The sequence below is a fragment of the Pyrus communis genome, chromosome 1 (genome assembly GCF_041283825.1).
Source record: "Pyrus communis isolate YQ-2024b chromosome 1, ASM4128382v1, whole genome shotgun sequence".
Classification (NCBI taxonomy): Eukaryota; Viridiplantae; Streptophyta; class Magnoliopsida; order Rosales; family Rosaceae; genus Pyrus; species Pyrus communis.
In genome coordinates, this window is record NC_142565.1 from 16562958 (window position 1) to 16584310 (window position 21353).

Genomic DNA, 21353 nt, shown 5'->3' on the forward strand with positions numbered 1-21353 from the left:
AAACCCTGGATCTGCAACAACCATAGCTTCCGGTCCCTTGCTATGGCTTGGGGCCAGTGGTAGCCCATCTTTCATCCTTTATAGCTCTTCCTTCCTTGTCGTCTTCCTCAATCTTCTCTCCCATGTACTATTTCGTTTCGGTACCTTGCCTCCTCCCTAGGTATTTTCCTTGATAAAAGCTTGATTTGTGATTTGGGGTTGAATCGTAGTTGTTGGTGGGTCGAATCCACCTACACCTGCTTGATTTTATGGTGGTGACATTCTCCCCAACCTATTTTGTGGCTGTGTTGCCTTAGGCGCGTAGATATATGTCGGCTCTGCTTGCTTGCCTTGTGAAAGTTATGAATCTCACTAGTGTGGTGAAGTTGCATGTGGTCTAGCCTAGAGTGTCCTAGTCCTCCCCTGAGATTAGGGGACCGCTGGATTTATTCTCGAATTAATGTAGATTTTGTTTCTGTCACGTTTGGCAGATGATGTGCTTTCACCTTTGAGCGACGGCTTGATGGGTCTAGTCTTCAAGTGATGATTATGTGGTCTCGTCTTTTAGCAGTGATTTTATGTGGTCTCACTCTCCAGCTATGAAGTTGTGCGGCCTTGCACATCAATGAAGGTTGGTGTGTGCACTGGCATAGGTTTTTTTGCGTCTATCGTTCTTGTGACAAATTTGTATTGGTGCACCTATGCTTGTGGTAGCCGTGTTAGGGGTTTTGGCTTAATTGCTTGTTTGTGCAAATTCACTTCAGATCAATGTGTTGGTCACTGGAGCAATGTACCGAATTGGCATCCTTGTATTTGTTCGTGATGATCAATGAAATTCGGCTATTGTTTCTTGTAAAAAATAAATATTTCTTATTTCTTATTTGAAATTCACGACCTAATTCTTTGAGAGTGATTTATTTTACACAATAAAAGGTAGGCATATTTGTCATTTTGCCCCCTAAACTTGTATGGAGTTGCTAATTTCTCCACTGAACATTAATTTTAACCAATTATCCCCTTGAACTTTTATAATTAGCCAATTTTCCCCTTGAACTTTAATTTTAGCCGATTACCTCTGAACTTTTATAAATAACCAATTTCCCCATGGCTTTAGATTTTAAAAATTTACATCCAATTTTCCATCTATCTTGATCACGAAAAACAACATATGACAAGTGTATAAGGGCAAAAAGAATGAAAAATTGGATTGATGAAATTGTATGAAATTTTTTAAAATCTAACACCAAGGGAAAATTGGCTATTTATAAAAGTTCACGGGGGGTAATCGGCTAAAATTAAAGTTCAACGAGGAAATTGGCTAATTAAAAAGTTCAAGGGGTTAATTGGCTAAAATTAAAGTTCGTGGGGAAATTAGCAGCTGCATACAAGTTCAGGGGACTAATCAACACTTAAGTAATAATAATCCAATTGTTAACAACCACATCGTTTGGTTTACAAAATTTGGTATAAAGTTTTGATCTCCTTAGCATTACTCTTTCTTTTAGATTTAATAATATGCATATTTATTTAAATGTTCTATTTTTAATCTCAACTATTCATTCTTGTATCATTTTATGTTACGTATTTGTGAAGAAATTTCCCCTTTTTCATTTGGAACAAACAAAAAACGTTGTGGGAGTGGGAAGTCAGGCAAGTATAAACAATCACCGCCATGGGCACGTTAAAGATACCTAATATGTTGTTCTGAAAAGGTCTGGATTCCACCGAGCCTTTTCTCTAGTCTCCACACTCAATTTGTACACGTGGACTACCAATAGATTTTTGCTTAAAAAATTCTCTCAACCATTAAATTAACCTTTTTGATGTATTTATATGGTCCTTCGATCAAGATGGGACATGCATTTTAACATCAAAAACTTTGTACTACTTCTGGTGCCTAAATCTTCCATATTCTGATAAGAAGCCTCCTCTGAAAACTAGTTCACCCAACAATGGGCTCTTCAGAGCATTCTGAAGAGGCTAATTGGGTTCTCCATACGCCCCGGCTGCCGGGACCGTCGCGTGAGTTTATAGAGGCCTCAGGTGAAGAAATTAGTCCCGAAGATACCCTTCCAGCTCCAGGTTCCACCAAACACTTCAAAAAATCAAGCACTGCCTCATCAGCTATTGACGAGGAAAGGCTTGACGTCGATCTTGACCTTGAGAAAAACAGCAGCCTAGTTGAGAGGACTCAGTGGGTGCTGAATGGTCCTGAACCCCCTGGTCTATGGCATGAGCTCATGGACTCTGTGAGGGAAACCGTTTCTTGTTGCCGAAGAAAGTACTCGTCTCTCAAGAATCAGCCAACACTCAAAAGTGCAGTCTCTGTCCAGCAGGAGATATTTCCTATTCTTGTATGGGGTAGAAGCTACAACATGTTAAAATTCAAGCATGATTTCATGGCAGGTCTCACTATAGCAAGTCTCTGCATTCCTCAGGTAACAAATTAAGTTATTGAACATTCATGCATGAAATAACCACTCATAATTACTATAATAATACAGCTAAATTACTATATCTCATAATTTTAGAACTGAATTATCATGTTACGACCTTAATACGAGTTTAATGCAGAGTATTGGATATGCAACTTTAGCACAGCTTGACCCTCAGTACGGCCTTTGTAAGTCAACTAGTTAACTTAAATATTGGTCTTCTAGTATTTTCTTCGTTTTTATTTTCCTGGGATTATATTACTCTAGTATTTAGTTGCATGGATTTACATATATGGCAATGGAATATTAATTTTTATTGTAGTCTTTAATTTATTTTCTTGTTCCGTAATTGATCAATTGTAGACACAAGTGTTGTTCCACCTCTTATTTATGCTGTAATGGGGACTTCAAGAGAGATAGCAATTGGACCTGTGGCAGTTGTTTCTCTTCTTTTGCCCTCAATGATTCAAAAGTTACAGGACCCCGGGGCTGATCCTATTGCTTACACCAAGCTCGTACTCACTGCAACGTTCTTCACCGGTATCTTTCAAGCTGCCTTCGGACTCTTCAGGTAGTATTGGACTGTACTGGATTTGACTATATAGTGCGAAGTATTAGAGCTCTTTAGTATGACTTAAGCATCGTATACATTGGATATGCGCAAGGTTGTCCTAATATTTGTTCACATACTTCTTATTCTTAAACTTACCCTTTGTTCATCAGATTGGGGTTTCTTGTGGATTTTCTTTCTCATGCTGCAATCGTAGGGTTCATGGCCGGGGCAGCCATCATAATCGGTCTTCAACAACTAAAGGGACTACTTGGAATCACTCACTTTCCTACCAATACTGATGTTATCTCTGTTATAGAAGCTGTTTGGACATCTTTCCACCACCCTGTACAGTCTTCTACTTTTCTTCAATGGAAAGAAATAATTCCTTATTAAAATAAATCATATACAATTTATCCAATCATTTATTTCTTTGCATTTCATTTGCAGTGGAGTCCTCATAATTTTTTCCTTGGCTGCTCATTCCTGTGTTTCATCCTAATGTCAAGATTTCTGGTGAGCAACACTTCGAACTTGTTAATTAGTTATTATCGTTTTGCATGTTGGTCTAACTAAATTATGTATTTCAATTAACGTACACTATTTGCAGGGTAAAAAGACGAAGAAACTTTTCTGGTTGCCAGCCATTGCTCCTCTCCTATCCGTTATACTATCGACTCTGATTGTTTATCTAACACGGGGAGATAAACATGGAATTAATATTGTTAAACACGTCAAAGATGGCTTGAACCCTAGTTCGGTGAATCTGTTACAGTTCAACAGCCCCTATGTTGGGGATGTGGCTAAAGTTGGGCTAATTGTTGCCCTTGTTGCCCTCGCGGTCAGTCACATATGTACCACTGAAGAACAAATGAATGAATGGTTTACTAATTTTTATCAATTAGCTCCTTTGAATTGGTTCATATATTGTTTATATTTTGTCAAAATTCAGGAAGCAATTGCAGTTGGAAGATCTTTCTCAACCATGAAAGGGTACCACATAGATGGTAACAAAGAAATGATGGCAATGGGATTCATGAACATAGTGGGATCCTGTACTTCTTGCTATGTTGCAACCGGTAAGCATTGGTAGTGAGTACTGAACATGTGCAACATTCTCACCAGACAAAAAGATGTACCATCTTTCTAACACAAATTGCTTCTGTAAAAAACACTTTACTTTGTTTCTGTTACAAGCACTTTTATTCTTTAAGAAAAATAATTTATTCTCAAAACTGCGAAAAGTGTTTTTGTTTATCCTAATGCGCTTTCGAAAAGCACTGTTAGATAGTCTTACATGGTCAATTGAAAAGGTACAAATTTACAAATAACTTCACTCTAATAATGATACTTCATCGATTAATTCTTGTATAATTTTTACTACTTTGCCATCTTATTAGGACGTAATTCAGTTCCCTTTCGGTTAAATCATGATCATGAACAGGTTCATTCTCGCGTACTGCCGTTAACTTCAGTGCTGGTTGTGAAACTCCGGTGTCAAACGTGGTCATGGCCATTACTGTGATCATATCACTGCAGCTGTTGACAAAGCTCTTGTATTACACACCAACAGCAATCCTTGCTTCAATTATTCTCTCTGCTCTGTCCGGGCTTATTAACCTGAGCGAAGTCTACAAAATTTGGAAGGTTGATAAGTTGGACTTCTTGGCTTGCATTGGAGCCTTCTTTGGGGTCCTATTTGCATCCATGGAGATTGGCCTTCTAGTTGCGGTAATATATTATATATTAGCTCTTAATTACTCTTGTCTGCAACAGTAGATGCATAATTGCGTATAAAATCCATTTATACAAAAGTATGACGGGATAGGAGCCAATTATTTTTATGGGTAAAGTATAAAAAACTACCTCAACTATTGGTGTCACGACACTTTCATACCTCATCTTTTAAAATTGACAATATCATACCTCATCTTACGAATTTATGACAATGTTAGACCTCCGTCAGTTTTTCTATTAATTTTTCTTTTAAGTGCTAACGTGACTTGATTCGGAGCCCACTTTCTATTAAAAAATTAATAAAATATTATTAAAAACAAAAAAAAAATTTAATATTTTTTAAATATTAAAATAATAAATAAAAGTTAAAAAAAAAAAAAAACCTTAGTCGTCCCTTGCCCCCTCTCTCTTCCCCATTTTCATCTTCTTCCTGCTTAATCTTTATTACAAAAAGAATAAAAAAAAAATAATTTGAAAACCCAACCCCGCAACCCCACCCACCCCCCAGGAGAAGGAGGAAGAACCGAAGAAGAAGAAGAGGAGGAAAAAAAAAAATGGAAACTACAACCCAGTAAAAAAAAAAAAAAAAAAAAAAAGACCCAGAAGAAGGAAGAAGAAGAAGAAGGATGAGGAGAAGGAGGAAGAAGGAGAAGAAGCAGAAGGAGAAGAAGAAGGAGAATGAGGAAGAGGAAGAAGAAAACCTATCAACTCAACCCCCCCTCCCGGCCCGCCCGTGGAATAAGAAGCAGAAGAAGGAGGCTAAGAGGGAGAAGAGGAGAAGGAGGAAAAAAAAAAAAAAAAACCCAAACTGCAACCCAGAAGAAGGAAGAAGGAAGAAGAAGAAGGAAAAAAAAAATTAAAACACCCCCTCCTGCAGAAGAAGAAGAAGGAGAAAAGTGTAAAAAAAAAAAAAAAAAAAAAAAAAAAAAAAAAACCCCGAACCCAACCCAATTCGTCCCCCCCCCAACCCAACGCTCACTCATCTCTCGTCCCCCATCTTCATCTTCTTCCCCTTTTCCCTTGCAATCCAGAAACACCAAAAAAAAAAAAAAAAAAAAAACAATTCGAACCCAGTTTCGGCCCAAGAAGAAGAAGAACCCTCTCTGTCTCCTCCCCATCTTCATCTTCGTCCCCTTTTCCCTCTACCTGCAACCCAGAAACAAAAAACAAAAAAAAACAAAAAAAAAATCATACCCAGTTTTGCCCCAAGAAGAAGAAGAAGAAGGAGAGAGAAGAATGAGAAAAAAAAAAAAAAAAAAGGAAGTGACAAATCTAGTTTCGGCCTAGGAGAAGAAGAAGAAGATGAAGAAGAAGAAGGAGGAGAGAGAAGAACAAAAAAAATTGAAATTGGTGCGGGTGAAGGAAAGGGGATGCCGCACCCCTAGGAATTTTTTTTTTTGTTTTTTTATTCTTAATTTTTTAATATTTCATTATTAAAAATATATTTAATTATTTTTTAATCCAGCTGGATTAGTGTAACATCCCACATCGCTCAGGGGAGTGATCCTTAAATGTATATTCTCATCTCTACCTAGCACGAGGCCTTTTGGGAGCTCACTGGCTTCGAGTTTCGTAGGAACTCCGAAGTTAAGCGAGAAGGGGGCTAGAGCAATCCCATGATGGGTGACCCACTGGGAAGTTGCTCGTGAGTTCCCAAAAACAAAACCGTGAGGGAATGGTAAGCCTAAAGCGGACAATATCGTGCTACGGTGGTGGAGCGGGCCTGGGAAGTGATCCGCCCCTGGCCGAGATGTGACAAATTGGTATCAGAGCCTAACCTTGGTCGCGTGTGTGCCGACGAGGACTTCGGGCCCCTAAGGGGGGTGGATTGTAACATCCCACATCGTCCAGGGGAGTGATCCTTAAATGTATATTCTCATCTCTACCTAGCACGAGGCCTTTTGGGAGCTCACTGGCTTCGGGTTCCGTAGGAACTCCGAAGTTAAGCGAGAAGGGGGCTAGAGCAATCCCATGATGGGTGACCCACTGGGAAGTTGCTCGTGAGTTCCCAAAAACAAAACCGTGAGGGAATGGTAAGCCCAAAGCGGACAATATCGTGCTACGGTGGTGGAGCGGGCCGGGGAAGTGATCCACCCTGGGCCGGGATGTGACAATTAGTGAGTGGTCCCCGTCTCTTGCCACGTCAGCACTTAACAGAAAAATTGACAGAGATATGACATTGTCACAAATTCGTAAGATGCGGTATGACATTGTCAATTTTACAAGATGAGGTATGAAATTGTCGTGATCCCAATATTTGAGGTAGTTTTTCGTACTTTACCTTATTTTTAATTATTATTTTTTGGGTCAACATATAGAACACATTTTTATTAGCCTCAAACCTTAGCCGTACGTTTACAAGCTTCCTCATTTGCATGGAGCAAGGTTTTAAAAGACGCTATGTGCTAATAGGGCAGTGAACAGAGGTCTAGCACCTAGGCATCTAGGTGGGATCTAGGCAGAGGAGTAGGCTATTTTTTATTTTTAATTTAATTTTTTATATAACATATAAATAAATGTCTACTTGCACTTAAAAAAATAAATAATTATGTTCGGATACATAAATTGCAAAATAGAATGACATATAAATTAAATTATATATAAAAAGTCTCTCACAAATTTATTAAAAAAAATGCAAAATAGAAGTTATTTATTTTTTGTTTAAATGAGACTCGTAACTTAAGCAGGTCTAGGTGGGTTAAGTGGACGCCTAGGCAGGCACCCTTTTTTATTTTTTAAACACCTAAGAATTAATTGTGGCAGTGGCTAGTTGCCTAGCTCCTAAACAGAGCCTAAGCGGTGCTAGGCGGGCGCTAGACGGTGATTTTTAAAACACTAGTATAGAGTATTGTTATCTACATAGGAGAATCTCATATAGAATGATAGGGTAAAATGTGTCATTAAATAAAACATCCCCAAACAAAAATTTATTAAGAAAAAAAAATCTTAATTAAGGTGAATAGATACATATATGATATATGATTACTATATTGTAAATACAAGTAAACTACATTTTTTTACTATGTTTTAATATTACATGACTAATTATGTAATACAAAGGTTTGGTCTCTTAAACAATATTACTTTTGTAAAGCAGATATATTGCGCTTTACCACAATGATGGAAAGTGATAATGCCTATTGGTGTGAGTTTGATTCTCACCGATTCCCTTCTTCCTCTCTCTTAACATTTACCAATTTAACCTACTAACGTTATTGTTTGGAGGAAAAAAAAAAAATAGCCATTACTTTTGTAAAATAAATAACTAATTAAAAATGTCCAAAAAATAAAAAAACGAAAAAGTAGATGAGTGGGATACGAGAACCTCAAACCAGCAAATGATTTTGTCATACATGGAATAATTAATCTTGTTAATGGGAGATAGAAGCATATATGATTAAATTAATTGATTTGGTCCTTTTTGGTAAATATTTCTAGGTATCTCTTCAATGAACCATGTTTCATATGTATCAATTCTAGAATTTCATTGAGTCTCGTTTTTTAGTCAACCTACTAATCAATGATGCATAGTTACTTATTATTGAATTTGATATTAAAATATTAAAAAATAAATTCATTTATTCTCTACTATTGATATCAAATTTTAAAGTACATTATTTAATTAGTAGATGACCAAGAGAATATTTAATTGGTAATACGTTTTATTCTATTACAAAATCTCCCAATGCACTTTTATTTATAAACATTTTCATTACTTAGGAGAACATTGAAACTTTTATAAAAAAAAACGAAGTGCTTCTTGGTAGAGCACTAACACATGTAATGAACTAAAAAGTTGTTTATAACTTTTAAATCTTTAAACTTTTTTTATGTTAAACATTATTGGAATCATTTTTAGTTATTTAATCTCATAGAAGTGGTTTCGTAGGCATCTGATTTTGATACTTTTAACCACTGACAAATTGCATATGCGCGTGCGTGCGTGTGTGTGTATGTTTTGTAGGCATCTTTTTAACGATGCTTATGCACAAAAGATGTCTCTAACAGTTAATTGTATGTTTTGACCAGGTGATCATATCATTCACAAAGATTATTCTCATCTCAATTGGACCAGGCACATATGTTTTGTAGGCATCTTTTTAACGATGCTTATGCACAAAAGATGTCTCTAACATGTAATTGTATGTTTTGACCAGGTGATCATATCATTCACAAAGATTATTCTCATCTCAATTGGACCAGGCACAGAAACACTTGGAAAACTTCCGAGAACTGATATATTTTGCGACACTGCTCAATATCCTATGGCTGTTAAAATTCCTGGAATCATGATAATACGTGTCAAGTCTGCCTTGTTTTGTTTTGCAAATGCCAATTTCGTCAGAGAAAGGTATGTATTTAATTGTACAAATATATATGTTTTGAATCTTTTATTTTTTTTGGTGAATAGTAGATTTAATAAATCTTAAAAACCAATTATATATGAAAATTAACATGTATTTGTATTGTAAATGCAAGGATTGTAAGGTGGATAACTGCAAAGAAAGGGGAGGACACCAAAGAGGCAATTCAACTTGTGATTCTTGACATGTCTAGTAAGTGGCTAAACGAAAAAATAGAGACAATGTCTTTAGAATCTTGGATCTAAAACTAGTCATTCTCGATGTCCATTTAATTATGTTTATTCTTCAAAATAGACTTTAATCACTAAATTCTAAACCCAAATGCTTAACCCATATATACATCCCAAAATGTATGGTTTTTGTATGGACACGAGCACGATAAAGGCACCAAAAGCTCATGCGGTGGACACTACAAAATATTTGGGTTCCTGCACAATAATTATTAATATCTGTGCTTTCTTTGATGGACGTCAACATTTGTGCTCTTTGCTCATGGACAGGCCGCACTTAAGTGCTCGTCCCCTATATATATAGTTGTGTCCAATGATCAAAGAGCATGAATATGAAGTATGTGGCTGACACAAGGATAGACGAATGGCATTTTGTGAGGATAGTACAAATTTCAATTTTGAAAACACAAGTATTTAAATTTTGTATATAGGCCTTATTTTCTTTCATGCACTATCATTAGTCATTACAAATTTCAATGTAAGAACAGCTTCCATTTAGCATATGTAAGCCATTGACTGTTCTATACGTATACAGTATATATATACATGTTACATAATTGTACGTATATATGCAGCTTTTAAGAGATTTATATAACCTCCTCTCCTTTGTTTTTACCCCCTTTCTGTACGACAGATTTGATTAACATTGATACATCGGGAATAGCTTCTCTAGAGGAGCTGCAAAAGAATTTGATCTCCGAAGGAATTGAGGTAAGACATCGACTAGTTATTCGCCCTCTTGGCTTACAGGGATCGACCTCGGCATTTTAAAACTTGTGACCTCTTTCTCTGTCTCTCTGTCTCTCTCCCAGTTAGCCGTTGCAAACCCTAGGTGGCTAGTGATTCACAAACTAAAGCTATCCAACTTTGTGGAAAAAATTGGAGGAATGGTCTTCGTGACGGTCGGAGAAGCAGTGGATGCAAGATTCAGTGAAAAATTGCCACCCCCTGCTAATGCAAGCTGCTAGCTAGCTCTTCCATAAAAACGCTCGATCGCAACATTCTCATTCAGGTCTCGTGTTTCCTGCTTCTCATGTGTGCTAGCTATGATATATAGTCCCATCGATCCCACTTATGTATATAGATGTGTAGGGGGACGATATAAATAATGAGATGATGGTTTGAATATCTTCTCACCCACTCTTCCTCCACAAATATCTAGCGCTAGCTAGCTTATGTTGTTGTTGGTTTGTGATATACAAGAGATGTGTAACATATATAATGCAGTTATAATGTAATGTCTCGTACTTGTGATGTGTTTTTCAAATATAACATATATAGTGCGCTGAATCTGCTGATGTGATGATGGACAGTTATATAGAGAGGACCACCATTGAAGATGGGGTAAAGTTAATTCCCATATATTTGTGACCCTGCCACTATGATTGGTTGGCCCAAAGCACAATTGAAATATCGTCAACCACTGAATCTACTGCAACCGTACAAAGTGCCCAACTCAAGGGACAATATAATTGGTAGGCTCCTAATATATGGTACGTGTAGTTAACAGGTTGTGTTCGTTGTGTGTCATTTTGTGCTTCTATATATAGATACTATTAGCTAAAATAGTTCTTGAGATTAGTATAATTCTTCACTTTGATTCTTGAGATTTGAAATCGATAGAAGTGGTTCCTGAGATTGGCATAACTTCTCATTTTGATCCTTGAGATAAATCGGTAGAAGTGGTCCCTGAGTTTGTGTACCATCAATTATTTTGATCATTCCCTGAAAAATTATGTTAAATAAGGACTAAAATGATAAAAATACCCTCAATTTAATAAAAAAAAAGGGCCAAAATTGTTTGACAAAAATTGAATATATTTTTATCATTTTATCCTTATTTAGTGGAGATTTTTCACAGAATGACCAAAATAATTGATGGTGAACAAACTCAGAGACCCCTTTTATTGATTTCAAATCTCAAGTACAAGAATGAAGGAGTTATGTTAATCTCAATGATCATTTTGGCTAGCCTAAACTTAATTGTTTTATTCACATGATACTTCTTAAACTGGTTTTAATATAGTACGTGCTATAATCAAGTTAGATGATGATGTAAACTCAATACTCCATTAGCGTGAGTCATGTCGTATTTGTGAGATGTGAAGAAATGTCTCATATTGGATATTTGGGTTACTTCTTTTTATTGCCATTAGTTTTACGGAGCAATCTCAACTTCCTTCAATATTCATGTTTGTCGTCCAAAACCCTGCTAATTCGAATTCAAGTCGTGTGCAACGAAATAAGAGAAAATATGGCGAAAAGAAAAACAGCCTGCAAAGTGCAGAATAGGATGGCATTGATCGTTATAAAAAAATAAATAATGGTTGAATCAATTAATTGAGATTAGTAGTAACCAATTCAAGCTGTTGCTATTGTTTGCTAATTTCTAAGTTCTGAAAGTCAAACACCTTTAACAAAAGCTTCTTAATTCTCCTTTCTGTAAGTGTGACTGCAGGCAGTTCAACAGGAGGTCATCTGCAGCATGTCGAAATGGACGCTCTTCAGTTTCTCACCGGAGTAGCGAATGAGAATGCTTCAGTATGTTGTTAAGAGGCTGATTTCTTTGGGCTCTACACAACAGATTCTGTACCCTTTCTGTCATCTGCTTTCAAAATACATAATTAATAAATACTCAGTTAATCTCACTTTCATTAGGTATGAATTAAAGACATTAAATTATAGTAAATAAAACCTTTCCCAAGCTCCCCCTTGAGTCATATGGAACAGCTCTATGAGAACAATTAGAGGCCGTAGTTGGTGCAGACTTGCGGCTAGTTTCTTCTCTGAATGGCAATTTCCCGTTACTTCTACTCCGCGTTGTAATCGTTGAAGAGCCAGGCCAGTTTCCATTTAACACGCCGGGGAGGTTTGCTTCCTATTCCCACAACACCACACAACATAATAAACATCGATCACAAGGTTACAAATCAAGTTGAAGGGATAGTTTTTATTCATTAACTGACAAAAAATAAGAGTTAGATATGGTCTAGTGAAAGTACCAAAAATAGCACGGTTGCACAGTTCTTGAGGACCTCCAGATTCATCCTAACGTCTTCAAGGCTCCTATATATGTTTGTAGAAATATATAGGCATACAATTAATATTTAAACATTAATTAAAAAGTGATTATTGCATGCGAACCTGTGCTTTTGCTGCCCAAGATTGAAGTATGATGCCAATGTTGCCATCTAAACATATATACATAGATCAAGATGGATTGGCTTTGCAGCCAAAAATAAAATTGAAAGTAAATAATCTTCCTAGTCCCAATTTGTAATTAACATTTATATCTAATTACCTTCATATTGCCAGCTCTTCTTCCAAATTTACCAGTTAACACCCCTAAAGAGTCCATCATCCCAACCGGCGTAGGTGCAGGCCTACCGATCTCTGCAAAAGCCTCCTTAATCCGAACGCAATCGAATCTTCGAATGTTGTGGCCTGCCCACACCCTTCCATTCAAAATGCTGAATATCTTATCAGCAACTTCCTCAAACAAGGGTGCTTTTGCAACAGTTTCCTGAGTGATCCCGTCAGACCGGCCAGACCTCAATGCCACAACAGACAAGTCCCCCGGCCTAATGAGTGTGCTATAGGTTTCCAGCTCAACAAGGTTCTGAGGGCAAACCAAAATTGCACCAAATTCTAAAACCCAGAACCTTTGTCCAGCTTTATTGGGTACATTTGTTTCTATGTCAAAGAACACAATCTCTGTTGTGCCTTGTTTGGATGATGAAGTTGAAGCATCCATTTGAGGTTATAGCTAGTTTTATCCGTTTTTCGGGTATCCGGATTTTGGTAATTTTTGTCATCATTATGTGCAGGTTATATATTTGAAGGGTTAAGGGAAGAAAGAAATGAGAAAGGCCAGGGTTGAAGGAAGGGTATTCCTCCTATTTGAGATTGATTTACTTGTGGTTTAAGTTAAGAGCTTAGGCTTTGGCTTTGGTTTTGGCTGAGGGGGTCCTTTAGTCCTTAGCTTCCAGAAGATTTCAAGTACAAAAGTACTTCCAGGGAATTGCTTTTGCCCTTTTTATTGTATTTGCTTTTGAAACGGTAACCTTCGGAGCGAGCCTTCCTTTTGGACAAGTAATCTTAACCCAATGCAAATGAGGCCATTGCTGATCAGTATGTTGGCGCATTTGAAGCAAAGTCGCCTAGGAGACATGAATATGCTTATTCCCTCTATCCTCTTTCCCCACATATTCACATTGTACTTAACCTTTCGACAAGATGCATGACGTGAATGTGAGTAAGAAAAGTTCTTGTTTCAGCAAACGCGGTTAGGCTACTTGGACAAGACAATGTGTCTATTCCATGCACCCAAGTTTTAATCCCCCTCTCGTACATAAAAACAATTTATAATATAGAACAATACTTAGAGCCATTCCTCTTTCCATAACGACATAACATCATTGCATTGTACAAACGTTATATTTGATGTTCTTATCATCATCTAAAGATCATCTCTAAGAAATTTCGTTCAATTTGGAGACTATCTAATGGTAACAAATAACATCCTCTTGATGAACTGTCAAATTTGTTTGACTCATGAATGAGTAAATGTTTTTCTAATTGATTGAAGTTTTCTAGAAATATGATCTTTACATTGGGATAAAAGGAGTGAACGGTTCGACCCTTCATCCTACGTTGGGAATAGATCAAGTTTTGTGAACGTTAGGATGAAAGAATAACCTCTGGTTTTGATAATATGGTAAAAAAGAAACGCATAACGTAAGCATACGGAATTCTTGAAATCCAATTCAACGAAACAAACACGCCTTTGTTTACATTACTGTTAAATACAACGCCGGAAGAATTATTTTCGACCTTCCCGACATGACCAACTTATTCGTAGCTTCAACTCAGATACTAGAATACAGAGTTACACCACGTAGAACAGTGGCAAAACCAGAAACATTTTAGTTAGCAACACTGGCCGCAGGCTTCAATTCAACAAGAGCTTTCTTAATTCTCTCCACAGCTGCCTGTAGGGTGGGAAGGGATGCAGCGGAGGAGATTCGTATGCACGTGTCATCTCCAAATGCATCTCCCGGTACTAGTGCAACCTGTAAATGAGCAACAACCCATGCCAACATTTTATTCAACCATCAACATTTCAAACTACAGTAGCTATTAAAATATGGATCTTCCGATATAGCAATCCAATGCATACCTGACTATTGTATTTTCTGATTTGAATTGTAATACATTTCATCATTATGAAAGTCTTATGGGAAGGCATACTTATACACAATAACAGAAAGCTTTACACAGGTGCAACAGCACCGCAACATTCCTTGCTGTCCATGTGCAACAGCACAGCAACAACACACAACACAGGTGCAACAGCACAGCAACATTCCCTGCTGTCCAGGTGCAACAACACATGCAGCAATCGGATGCAACATCACATCAATAATAAAATGTCCTCCCTGCTGTCCATGAGTCAGCAATCACATGTCCTCCTTGCTGTCTTTCCTTTATGGCAATGATGACTATAGTTGTAATCACCCATGCTTGCCGACTAGGATTCTTCCAATACTCCCCCTCAAGCTGGATCAAAGGGATCAATTGATCCGAGCTTGGATAGGAGATGATGAAAAGTAGTAAATGCCAGTCCTTTGGTGAAGATATCTGCTAGCTGATCATGACTGCGAATGAAGTGTGTAGCAATTACCTTGGACTGCACTTGATTCCGAACATAATGACAATCAACTTCAATGTGTTTAGTTCGCTCATGAAAGACAGGATTTGATGCGATGTGCATTGCTGCTTGATTGTCACAGTGAAGGGACATAGGTTGCGGGTGAGGAAACCCTAGATCCGAGAGTAGAGTTTTGAGCCAAGTGAGTTCACATGCCGTTGATGCCATAGCACGATATTCTGCCTCTGCACTTGAGCGTGCAACCACACTTTGTTTCTTGCTCTTCCAGGTTACAAGATTACCCCCTATGAATGTGCAAAAACCAGTGATAGACTTGCGATCGAGAGAGTTCCCTGCCCAATCTGCATCTGTATATCCCGAGATCTGAGTATGACCATTATTGCGCATGAGGATCCCTCTACCAATGGAACCCTTCAGATAGCGAAGCACACGGTGAACAATCTTCATGTGATCTGTGTTTGGAGCATGCATGAACTGACTAACAAGGCTCACAGCATATGATACATCAGGACGAGTGATAGTTAGGTAAATAAGCTTGCCAACCAATCTCTGATAATACTCTATATTAGGAATGGGATCACCATGAGACTGCAGCTTCAAGTTGCTATTCAAAGGTGTCCGAGCAGGTTTACAATCTGTCATGTTTGCCTCATGGAGAAGATCAATGATGTACTTGCGCTGATTTAGAAAACAGCCCTTGTGGGAATGTGCCACCTCGATTCCTAAGAAATATTTAAGAGTGCCGAGATCTTTGATAGCAAACTTGTGACTGAGATATTGTTTAAGAGCACTAATCTCAGAAACATTATCACCTGTAACAATTAGGTCATCGACATAAATAAGCACCACAAGTTTACCAGATTTGCCCGATCGCACAAATAGGGAGGAATCAGCATTGCTCCGAGAGAAACCAACTCCCTCTAGGACATGACTGAGCTTGGCATACCATGCTCGGGGACTTTGCTTGAGGCCATAAATGGCTTTATGAAGTTTGCACACCAGGTCTGGATTGTTTGATTGAGGATGACCCGGAGGGATTTTCATGAAAACTTCTTCTTCTAGTTCCCCATGTAAAAAGGCATTTTTAACATCCATTTGAAAGAGAGGCCATGTATTGTTAATGGCAACAGATAACAGCACCCTCACTGTATTCATCTTTGCCACAGGTGCAAAGGTCTCTTTGTAATCTACTCCATAAGTCTGAGTAAATCCACGAGCAACCAATCGAGCCTTGTGTCTTTCAATCGTGCCATCTGAATGGAACTTGATCTTGTACACCCAACGACTTCCTACAGCCTTCTTTCCTTTAGGAAGCTTCATGATGGTCCAGGTGTTGTTTTCATGAAGAGCTTGAAGCTCTTCTGCCATAGCAGCTCTCCATTCGCTATGTAATTTAGCTTCTTGAAAGCTTTGAGGTTCATAGGTCTCAGTAACTGTATTGAGGAATGCAGCAAATGAAGGTGACACTTTGCTGTAATTAATAACAGAAGTTAAGGGATGCCTGACATTGTAAGTTACATAATCATTTAACTTGGATGGGAGTCTCCTCTCACGGGAAGGATTTCGACGAACTGTGGGAGGTTGAACCACTGGTAGTTGAGCAGTCTCTTGGTTGGAAGGACTTCTTGAGGGTTCAGATACGATAAGTTCATCAGGTGCCACTGGTGGTGTGTTCTGCGGGTTGTGAGACTGTGAATGGACCTCATTCAGTGTTTGGTCCCTTATGACACCCGTTGCGTCTTCTTCACATGGATATGGTATTGGAAACAAGTCAAGCATGTTCTCCCCCTCTTGAGAGTGGTCCAGAGGTTGTGTGAAGTAAGGCATTGGTTCCTCAAATCTTACATCTCTTGAAACAACCATTTTCCTAGTTGCGGGATTGTAACATTTGTAACCCTTTTGAGTGGAAGAGTAGCCCAAGAAAACACATTTGGCAGCCCGTGGTTCTAGCTTGTCACGTTTTTGTGCTTGAATGTGAACAAAGCATGTACATCCGAACACTCGTAAGTGTGACAAATCGATTTGTCTGCCTTTTAGGATCTCATAGGGTGATTTAAAATTCAAAACCTTACTGGGCAATCTATTGATAAGATATGCAGCAGTGAGAACACCTTGAGACCAGAATTTTTTCGGCACATTCAAGTGAAACATCAGGGCCCTAGTTTTTTCAAGTAGGTCTCTATTCTTCCTTTCTGCTACCCCGTTTTGTTGGGGTGTTCCAACACAACTGGTTTGATGTAGTATGCCATGTGTGCTTAGATAATGAGACATATTATGGGACATATATTCGGAGCCATTATCTGATCGTAAGACATGAATATTTGAAGCAAATTGAGTGTGTTACAAGTCTATGAAAATCTTGAAAAACTTCCAACACTTCATTTTTAAATTTCAAAAGATATAACCAAGTTATCCTTGTGAAATCATCCACAAAGGTTACAAAGTATTTGTATCCGTCAAAGGACTCTAGAACTGGTCCCCAAACATCGGAATGCACGATTTCAAAAGGATTACTAGCCCTAGATAGAGAGGAGGTGAAAGGTAATCTAGTGAATTTAGAAAAATGACACACATCACAAGAACTTGTAACCTTGCACAGGTTTGGAAACAAAAAGGATAGGACTTTATCAGAAGGATGTGCAAGGCGTCGGTGCCAAAGTTGTTGTTCCTGAATCAGGCTTGAGGTGACTTGAAAAACCTTGGGAGTTTGAACATGCTGGAAAAGATAGTAAAGGCCGTTTAGAAAAAAACCTTCACCAATCATCCTCTTGGTGGTGATATCCTGAAAAAACACAGTTTTTGGAGAGAAGATGGCAGTACAGTTTAGTGAGTTTGTGATTTTTCCAACAGATAAAAGCTGAAAAGGGAATGAAGGAACATATAGGGCCTCAGACTCGACATTACTAGAGATCAAATGTATTTTTCCTTTCCCTACAACCATGGCACCCTTGCCATTAGCAACTGACACTTGGGATGGACGTGAAAGTTTTTTAAAATCATACAGATTTGTGGACTTGTTGGTCATATGATCAGTGGCTCCTGAATCTATAATCCAATAATCATGCATATTACCTATTTTAAGAGCAGTTGAGAAGGATCGTAAGATACCTGGAATATCTTGTTGTGTCACGCCTTCTTTCCCAGCCAAAAAACCAGCAAACTGCCCAAGTAGAGCAGCTGGTTTGTTGTCAACATGACTGGTTGATCCTTCATTCTCCCCACCACCTTGTTTCTTGTGAAGGAAGGCAGCAAATTCATTTATCAGCATGGCCGGATTAGAGGTGAACATCTGTGCTTCCTCGGAATGAGAGGTCATGGTATGATTTGCCTTGGGTGATGAGTTGTGTGCTCCTCTAATGAAGCTCTTGTTGCTGTCCCTCGAATGCTTGGGCCTTAGTTCAGGATGGAGAATCCAACAATGATCTCGTGTATGTCCACCATTATCACAATAGCTACACTTCACAGTGGGTTTCTTTCCTTTATATCTCCTCTCTTCACTAGCCTTGTGATTTGAGAAATATACCCTAAATTCTGGCATATTTGACTTTAATTCCACAGTCATGATTTTTCTGCGAGTTTCTTCCCTTTGGATAGTGGCACACACACTTGAGAAGGAAGGAAGTTCAGGATTCATGAGAACATGACTCCTGAGATCTTCGTATTCAGAGCTCAAACTTGCTAGAAGCTGAAAGATTTTATCTTCCTCAGCTCTCTTGATCAACACGGCAACGTCAATGGTGTGTGGCCGATAAACATTCAACTCATTCCACATGGTGGTCAACTTGCCAAGATGATGCACAAACGAGTTCCCTTCCTGTTGTAGACTAGCAATATCCTTCTTTATCTGGAACACTCGAGCTGCGTTATTATGATTTCCATACATCTCTTTGAGATTTTTCCAGAGAACGTATGAAGATTCCGCATAACTGAAGATTTCTGCAATCTTTCGATCCATAGAGTTGAGCAGCCATGACATGACCAGCTGGTCCTTGCACAACCAATCATTGTAATCGGATGAGGACACATCAAGTGCTGGAATAACGCCATTAACATAACCAAGCTTCGATCGTCCTCCTAACGCAAGAGAGACAGCTCTCTCCCACGGGAGATAGTTGAACTCATTTAGTAGGACCGAACTGAGACGTTGATTTGGATTGATATCAACGTCTAGATGAGATGAAGAAGACGCAGCATGTGAGTTTACTTCTTTGCCATGCACGGAGCTCTCTTCAGCCATGATGGATAAGAAAGGTAAACAGGAAGACGGTACTCAGAAGCAGGTCGATAGAGATCACCGCTCTGATACCATATTGTATTTTCTGATTTGAATTGTAATACATTTCATCATTATGAAAGTCTTATGGGAAGGCATACTTATACACAATAACAGAAAGCTTTACACAGGTGCAACAGCACCGCAACATTCCTTGTTGTCCATGTGCAACAGCACCGCAACATTCCTTGCTGTCCATGTGCAACAGCACACAACACAGGTGCAACAGCACAGCAACATTCCCTGCTGTCTAGGTGCAACAGCACATGCAACAATCGGATGCAACAGCACAGCAATAATAAAATGTCCTCCCTGCTGTCCATGAGTCAGCAATCACATGTCCTCCTTGCTGTCTTTCCTTTATGGCAATGATGACTATAGTTGTAATCACCCATGCTTGCCGACTAGGATTCTTCCAATACTGACCCTTGTCAAGTAGGTAACGGCATAGTGACTCTGAATTCTCAATTTTACCAAATCCTTCAGCCTCTGTTCCATAGTAAGCGCTGAAATCTATGAAGAGATAGAAAGCTCCCTGAAAGTGAGATGCAAGATGGTGAAGAAATTAGGATAGCAAGTAGAATAGAAAGAGAGAATAACGGATGAAAAATAGTAATCCCTCAAAGGAGTGCTATACTCCAAGACAAGGGGGGAAAGAAACAGAGAAAAATAAAGGGAAGGAAACGGATCATTGGTACCCTGGGTTCGGAGATCTTGACACCTGAAAGTTCGCCAAAGCCTTTGACCAAGAAATCTCGTCGCTCCCGGAATGCTTTCACCATAACAGAAACTGCCTCTCCACCAGCAAAACCAAGACCTAATGCAGCCACTCCTGCTTTCTGTGATATAATACAGGCACCTGAGGTGAACTATGGCACATTACACTGGGATTAGCTGTGTGTAACAAACTGCAAAAACAAAAACATACATGTCCCAATATTGACCTCCAAAGTAGGCCAATTATTTAATAATCCCGACATCTTTCAATGACCTTTTTCTTATGACAACGATGCCAATTACTCATCCACCAACTTAACTTGGGTTGGAAAGAACCCTGTTCCGCTAGAAGTAAATTGTAAAACCAAGTTAGCTACGCATTAGTTAAAATTGGCCAGAGGGCTTGGATTTATTGTTTAGGTGGTACCACTCGGGAGATTCTTTTTTGACCAGCCTACATAAGGGCAGAACTAGAAACTAATTGGACGAGAAACCAAAAACTCATTATGCAGTAGGAACTTAAGAAGAATGAACTAGTCAAATGGTTGGGAACACCTAACAGAGTTCCATTAAATAATATTAAAATATTAAAAATAAATAAATCAGTTGCGACTTGCGAATGAAAGCTAAGGAATTTGAATAATCCTATGTTGGATCCACTTCTCCCAACCATTTTTTGAGTCCAATTTCTAAGAGCGTACAATCTAGTGGTGGCTCTTGTTCTGAAACTACAACTGAGTGGTAAGTTCGAATTGTCAAAACTTTGGGCATTTTCCAGCACAATGTCCAAAACGATCAGTGGTTTTTACTGATAAAAAACATTTATTCACTATACTACCCCGTGAAACAGAGAAACTTTGCAAGATCATTATTCATGAACTGTTCACATGTGTCAATTATAACTTTGCTGTTCTCGACACTTTGAAGAGCGACATCTTTTTCCTTCTTAGAGACACCATCATCCATGTCTAGCTCCATCTCATAAGTAATGAGTTTCCCAACTAACTTCTCGAGCTTAATCTCATTTAAATCTTGAAACTCTTGAATGACAACCTTCTTTGCATGGAATCTCTTTGGCAAAGATCTCAAGGTCTTTTGAACAATCATTGTTTTGCAGATAGGTTCTCCCAATCCCAAGGTTTCACTTCTTAACATTTCAACTTTTTCATAGAAGGTTGAGAATGTTTCAAACCCCTTACTTGTTTGTCACCTTCATGAAAGATTCAGAGTTTGTCCCAAGCTTGCTTAGCAGTTGGGCAGTAACGAATATGAGAAAACTGAGTTGGTGATATGGCAGATACAATGGCATTTTTTACCTTCCTGTTTGCCATGACAGATGTCACTTCACTAGTAGTCCATTCACTTTTAGGTTTGATCACCAACTCCCTATCAACAAT

General features: G+C 38.4%; 3 protein-coding genes across 3 annotated transcripts; 1 reads left to right on the forward strand and 2 right to left on the reverse strand.

Moving 5' to 3' along the window:
* The first annotated feature begins 1841 nt into the window (after window positions 1-1841).
* On the forward strand, window positions 1842-10585 carry SULTR2;1 (slufate transporter 2;1). Its single transcript, XM_088699196.1, has 12 exons — window positions 1842-2417; window positions 2554-2602; window positions 2778-2985; window positions 3138-3312; window positions 3415-3480; window positions 3575-3805; window positions 3917-4043; window positions 4409-4695; window positions 8859-9052; window positions 9181-9257; window positions 9930-10006; window positions 10108-10585. The coding sequence occupies exons 1-12, from the start codon at window positions 1932-1934 to the stop codon at window positions 10261-10263; spliced, it is 2133 nt and encodes a 710-aa protein (XP_088555322.1). The 5' UTR covers window positions 1842-1931; the 3' UTR covers window positions 10264-10585.
* Window positions 10586-11619: 1034 nt separating this feature from the next.
* Window positions 11620-13066, reverse strand: LOC137719589 (protein NEN4-like). Its single transcript, XM_068458627.2, has 5 exons — window positions 12597-13066; window positions 12440-12486; window positions 12298-12361; window positions 11991-12173; window positions 11620-11900 (listed from the first exon to the last, which is right to left on the reverse strand). The coding sequence occupies exons 1-5, from the start codon at window positions 13047-13049 to the stop codon at window positions 11808-11810; spliced, it is 840 nt and encodes a 279-aa protein (XP_068314728.2). The 5' UTR covers window positions 13050-13066; the 3' UTR covers window positions 11620-11807.
* Window positions 13067-13981: 915 nt separating this feature from the next.
* Window positions 13982-20158, reverse strand: LOC148699269 (bifunctional aspartate aminotransferase and glutamate/aspartate-prephenate aminotransferase-like). Its single transcript, XM_088699209.1, has 3 exons — window positions 19938-20158; window positions 19661-19774; window positions 13982-14367 (listed from the first exon to the last, which is right to left on the reverse strand). Exons 1-3 carry the CDS (start codon window positions 20019-20021, stop codon window positions 14221-14223), a joined length of 345 nt encoding a protein of 114 aa, XP_088555335.1. The 5' UTR covers window positions 20022-20158; the 3' UTR covers window positions 13982-14220.
* Between the last annotated feature and the right edge of the window lie 1195 nt (window positions 20159-21353).

Coding starts and splice junctions, on each gene's coding strand:
- LOC148699269 (XM_088699209.1), bottom strand. CDS start 20,021: ATGGTGAAAGCATTCCGGGAGCGACGAGATTTCTTGGTCAAAGGCTTT. Junction 19,775..19,937: donor TCAAGATCTCCGAACCCAGG/GTACCAATGATC, acceptor TCTCACTTTCAG/GGAGCTTTCTATCTCTTCAT. Junction 14,368..19,660: donor ACCTACTTGACAAGGGTCAG/TATTGGAAGAAT, acceptor GCTCATTTACAG/GTTGCACTAGTACCGGGAGA.
- LOC137719589 (XM_068458627.2), bottom strand. CDS start 13,049: ATGGATGCTTCAACTTCATCATCCAAACAAGGCACAACAGAGATTGTG. Junction 12,362..12,439: donor CTTGGGCAGCAAAAGCACAG/GTTCGCATGCAA, acceptor AAACATATATAG/GAGCCTTGAAGACGTTAGGA. Junction 11,901..11,990: donor CAAGGGGGAGCTTGGGAAAG/GTTTTATTTACT, acceptor TTTTGAAAGCAG/ATGACAGAAAGGGTACAGAA.